General features: G+C 45.6%; 1 protein-coding gene across 1 annotated transcript in view; it reads right to left on the bottom strand.

Annotated features, from left to right (window-relative positions):
- The window catches only part of CCDC158 (coiled-coil domain containing 158), a gene marked incomplete at its 5' end in the record, with an annotated part of 15180 nt that overhangs the window by 3974 nt on the left and 6157 nt on the right, over positions 1–5049 (bottom strand). The window contains 2 exons of the mRNA XM_006035895.3: positions 4263–4286; positions 4552–4749. Of these exons, the coding sequence (XP_006035957.1) occupies positions 4263–4286; positions 4552–4749 (222 nt within the window). The remainder of the gene's footprint in view (positions 1–4262; positions 4287–4551; positions 4750–5049) is intronic.

Below are 5049 nucleotides of genomic sequence, written 5' to 3' on the forward strand. Positions count from 1 at the left end.
TGCAGCTCGTCCAGGGGGTGTGGGGAGTGGGGGGCAGGTCCCACTGCTGTGCACCACTTGTCTGGCAGCTCCTGCTGCTTGGTGGGGGGATGTACCCCTGGATCTGCACTGGGCAGGACAGGGCAGGCTGGGGGCCATGCTGCACTGTGCTCAGGGTGGGCAGCGGTGGACCCCCCTGCACCAATCCAGGGGCACATACCCCCCTCCCCCCCATGCCCTCCCAGATGAGTAGCGGGACTGTAGCATGAACTGAACTAACGTAGCTAACGTTAACAGAGTGTAATAATAGTAAAATATAACTATGTTAGTCTTGTCCTGTAAGCAACTTGAAAACTCCATTTTGTATCCTTCTGCTTGACATAAGTGAATGAACTCTTCATAACCTTTATGTATGAATGTGTGTAAAAGGGTAAATGGTGAGAGAATGGCATAGAAATGGGAGAAAAAGATTCAACTGTTTATGTAAGCAACAAGGCGCCAGATGTAAGTTACCAACCACTAACTAACTAACAAATGGCTGAAGAATCCCTTTGAAGCTTGAAGGCACAAAGGAGATAACAGAAGAAGAAATTCTGCCAGATGAGCAACAAAAACACTCCAAGGCTAAGATAAGCTGAAAACAAAAGAAGAAAAACCACAAAAACGGAAGCTGGGTATGGAAAAACCCAAAGCACTGAAACAAAGAATGCCGATCCCTATAAGAACACTGAAAATGCCAAGTCAGGTGAGTCTCTTTCTCTACTGCTGTTTCACTGGAGCACAGATGCATCTGTTCACCCTGCTCCAGCTGTTATCTTCAAATCTGCTATCTTCAAATCATCATCATCTACTCAATAAGCCCAGGTTGGCCACCCTGGACTAATATTGAGCAACTATTGCTGGTAACTAGATCTGGTGCGTGTGTGGATGAAATGGTTGTTTTGTGTATGTGTATGCCTGCGTGTAATGATGTGTATGATGATTTGTGTGTGTTTTGTATGAATGGTGTGCCTGAACCTCTATGTCTAACTCATGTAATCAATAAACACGGCACCTTGCCTTATCCCCCTTTATAAAGTCTCGCTTATAATTTGAGCAATTGGCAATTTGTGTAACAGGACCAGCAGCAGGAGCTGCCGGATGAGCAGTGAGCAGCAGTGGGAGCTGTCCCCCCTCCCTGCGCTCCCTGGATGAGCCACGGCTCTGTCCTACATCTGCCCCATCCCGGCTGGGCAGCACCACCCCAGCCCCAACCCCACTCCTTCCCTCACTGCAGGGGCCATTGATCGGCCCCACCACACCTCTTCCCTCCCCTCTCCCCTTCTACCACACCACTTTTCAGTATGTCTACTCTACACTGCAGTCTGCAATGCAGATGTGCTCTAAAAAGAAATAGTATTGTTGGGCTCCTAGAAGGAATTAAACAGAATAAAAGGAGACAAAATATTATAAGGTGGTAAATGTTATTTGAAAGGGTAGTCTCTCTATTTTTCTTTAATGGCTCTGTTTATTTTAGGATCTTTTTGCTAGATTAATAAAGCAGTACAGACAGTCTAACTCACTGGTAGGAGGCTGGTATGTTTGTGTTTAAAAAAAAAAAGTTTACTCTTTTCAAATATGCGGTAGGCACATGGAAAAAGCAACTGACAAGGCTTTAAATACAACTGCTGAAACTAGGGCTCCATGTTTGAGCTACCTGTTGTCTTCAAACTGATTTAGTACATGCTAGGCAGCAGGAGACACATCTCTTGTATGGCCTTGTAAAGGCCATTCTATCTTGATATCTTTTTGCTCAGTCCTTAGTTTGGCAAAATTATTATTGCTATCAATGGGACTTTAAAGGAATGTATGTATCCTGATCGTTGGATCGGAGAGGTGTTAAATCTCCTTTAAAGAGGTACATGAAAAAGCCTTCTTTGTCCCAAAGTTTCCACGCCTGAATGAAAGGTTTTTTCTGATTCTAGCTTATTGTGAGTACTCCCTCTTTCCAAAAGGAGAAGTCAAAAGTGCTTCATTTTTAATGATACTAAATGGAGCCCCTCTGAGTTTCTCCTTTCCAGACTGAACTGTCTGCATTACCCCAGTTGAGGAAGGAAGAGAATTGTTTGGCTCTCATGAAGGAACGCTGCAAAAACTGTTCTGTGCCTCACGGGAAGAGAAACCTTTCATGGAACTAGACTTTTTGAGTAATTTTTCCCCTTTGGGGCCTCCATTTTCCCCTGGAACATGACAGCCTATTTTTATGTGCGTTTTGCTTGGGTAAGGACTGCAGCATCCAGCTCCTGGAAAATTGTGCTCTGGCTTAATAATGGTGGGTCTAGTCTCCAGAATTTTTATGCTAATAATTACTTCAGATTAACCCTGTCTCCCTTTCCCCTGGCCCCTGTTGGATAGTCTCTCTTGCCACCTAATTTTAGTTTAAAATCACTTTAACATGTATTTTAGTTACTCAAATCCAAGATGAGGTTTTTTTCCTCACTTAACATTGAGGAGACAGCTTCTGGTCTTGGATTCAAGTACAAGTGGGGAAGGAGGTAGCTGCTGCGACTGACTCTGGCCCTGACCCAGAGTCAGAGCTGCAGCCACTTCTTGCTCCCCACTGTCTCACCCACCCCTTTCCAGTCTCTGCCTGCCTGCCAACCCCTTCTGCCACCACCTTTGCTCCACTGCCTGTCCTGCCCCACCCCGCCACCACTTACCCTCTGGCTACAGCTCTACCTCCTGGTCTGGCTCTGGCCTATGGCACAGAGCATATGGCTGCTGTGGCCCAAAATCAGCCATGCAGCAACCAGCTGAGGCTGTGGCTGGAGCTGCCACTGCTACATGGCTGGGCTGGAGTAGGGCCAGAGTCAGGTCAGAGCTGGAAGAGAGATGGCAATGGGAGGTGAGGGGGCAGAGGTGGTGGCAGGGGGCAGGCAGCCGGGGGGCAGAGGCAGTTGTGGGGGTAGGCACTAGGGGGACAGGTTAGAGGAGAGGCAGGAAAGGGGCAGGTGCCAGGGGATGAAGGCACTACAGAGGGGAACAGGCACCACAGGGGACAGGCATGGGAAGTAGGTGCTTGGGGTCAGGCCCCATTGGATAAGCATGCCCCAGGGTGTGCAAGCACTAGGGAAGGGAAGGTGAGGCGGGGCAGGTAGCAGAGGGCAAGGTATGGGAGACAAGAGTCAAGGATCTGCCTGCCCCCCTGTCACTGCTTGTCCTGCTGCAGCGGGGTGGCGGTTAATTTAAGATGGTCCGTTAATAATGAGATTCTATATATGGCTAATTGTAACAAATTTATACATTTTTTCATGTGTAGAATCTCATTATTGGGGGGGTCACTTTAAATTCAGAATCATCTTGGATTCAGGTAAATAAGGTTTCAGAACTCTTTTTCAGAACTTGGCTTTGGCCTAACCCTGCTCCCTGTTGGCAAAGACCTGGCACAATCATCCCAAGTCTGGGCTGGAGACAGACCTAAAGGAGCAGGGAAGGGATCCAGACTGCTTGGGCTGGTATGACCAAAGAAAGCAGGGAATTACATTTATATTTCAAAGTAGAACTTGCAAGCAGTGAGAGACTGGAATATCTGAAAAGAAACGGAGACACTGAATGCATGCAAGTCGGGGGGCAGGGTACATAATATGTAAGGGATGTAAAAAGTATACTATACTTCAGGCACAAAAGGAGGAGAAGAAGGTGCAGATTCACCTATAAAAACCCAGGCAGAGTTGAAGCCTGTGGGATCTCCTCATCACCTAAGACCTTCAGATTCCCCAGAAGGACTTTCTGAATACTTGGCAGCAAGGAGACACTCTGCCCTGGAGTTCATTAATGCGGGTGTAATTACAGTGCATTTAAATGAATGTGTATACACGCCCAGTGTTTACTTTCAATATTAAAGTCCTTGTAACAGTTTCTCTGCAGTTTCAGTGGGGCATGGTATTTGCCTTCACTGTCAATCCTCAATTATATTACAGTGCTAATTGTATTAATTGCTGCACACTGTGCTTCACTCCAGAATATGTACAATATTGCTTGCTTTTCTAAAGCCCTTCATGTTGTATGGCATAAGGAGGCTACAAGGAAGTGTTTCCACCCCTCTGTCAGAAGGAGAAATTTTTATTTTAATAGGAATGGTTATAATACTGCCCTTCCTAAAGGTGGAAATGCTTGTCTTCTGAGAAAATCAGGAAAAAAGGAAGAATTTCAGTAGAGTGGGTAAGTTTGAAACCCCTAGAACAGAACTCTGAAATTCATCACAAATACTTCTGAATAAATTTGCATTGTAGAATAGCACTTACAAGAACTGGGACTGAAGGATACACCTGTTAAAAGAAAAGTGCTTTGTTTTAGCAAAAAGACAGGATTAAAGTAGTTAACTGTTTTTTTAAAAAAACATGAAAATAAAGTTACTACTGAATAAAAATGCCCTCCTCATAAGCTATATTCACATTAGTGAATTTTGATACAACTCCAGTGTTTTCTACAGTTACAGCTAAGATTAATTCAGCCTACAGTTTGCAATTTGCCACCGTAATGATGAGGGGGAGAAATATCTTTCACCTTGACTGGAAATGGGGCCACACTTACTTTTCTGGGTGACTGTGGCAGCACCTGCAGCTTCTAGTGAGCTAGTCCCCCTCACAGATGGTTTGTGGTCTGTGGAGGTACCAGGAACAGCCTTCAGGTCATCTAGCGGAGCAGTTAACAGCGAGTGCACTGGAGACCTATCTTTGTATCTCTCCTCCTGGGATAACTTCTTTGGGGAAGATCGATAGTGAGGAGTAACTGCAAGGATGGATGGACTTGCTGAGAAATTGTCAAAAACAGCACAATGACTAGACGCATGGAAGCTGTCCCCCCCCCCCCCCCCCCCCCCCTCTCCTTTTTTTTTCCCCTAACCTTTAATGCTTGTTTTGTTATGTAATAATTTATCTTCTCAGCCCTGTTCTCTTCCTAGATCCCTCTCAATTCCATTTAGTAGCCAACTCTGCAGCACCCCCTCCCTGTCCAAAAGAATGGCCTGGCAAGTCTTTTAAGTCAAACTAAACACCACTACATGGATTATTATGTAGCAATGGCAATGAC

The sequence above is a fragment of the Alligator sinensis genome, unplaced genomic scaffold (assembly GCF_000455745.1).
Source record: "Alligator sinensis unplaced genomic scaffold, ASM45574v1 scaffold803_1, whole genome shotgun sequence".
Classification (NCBI taxonomy): domain Eukaryota; kingdom Metazoa; phylum Chordata; order Crocodylia; family Alligatoridae; genus Alligator; species Alligator sinensis.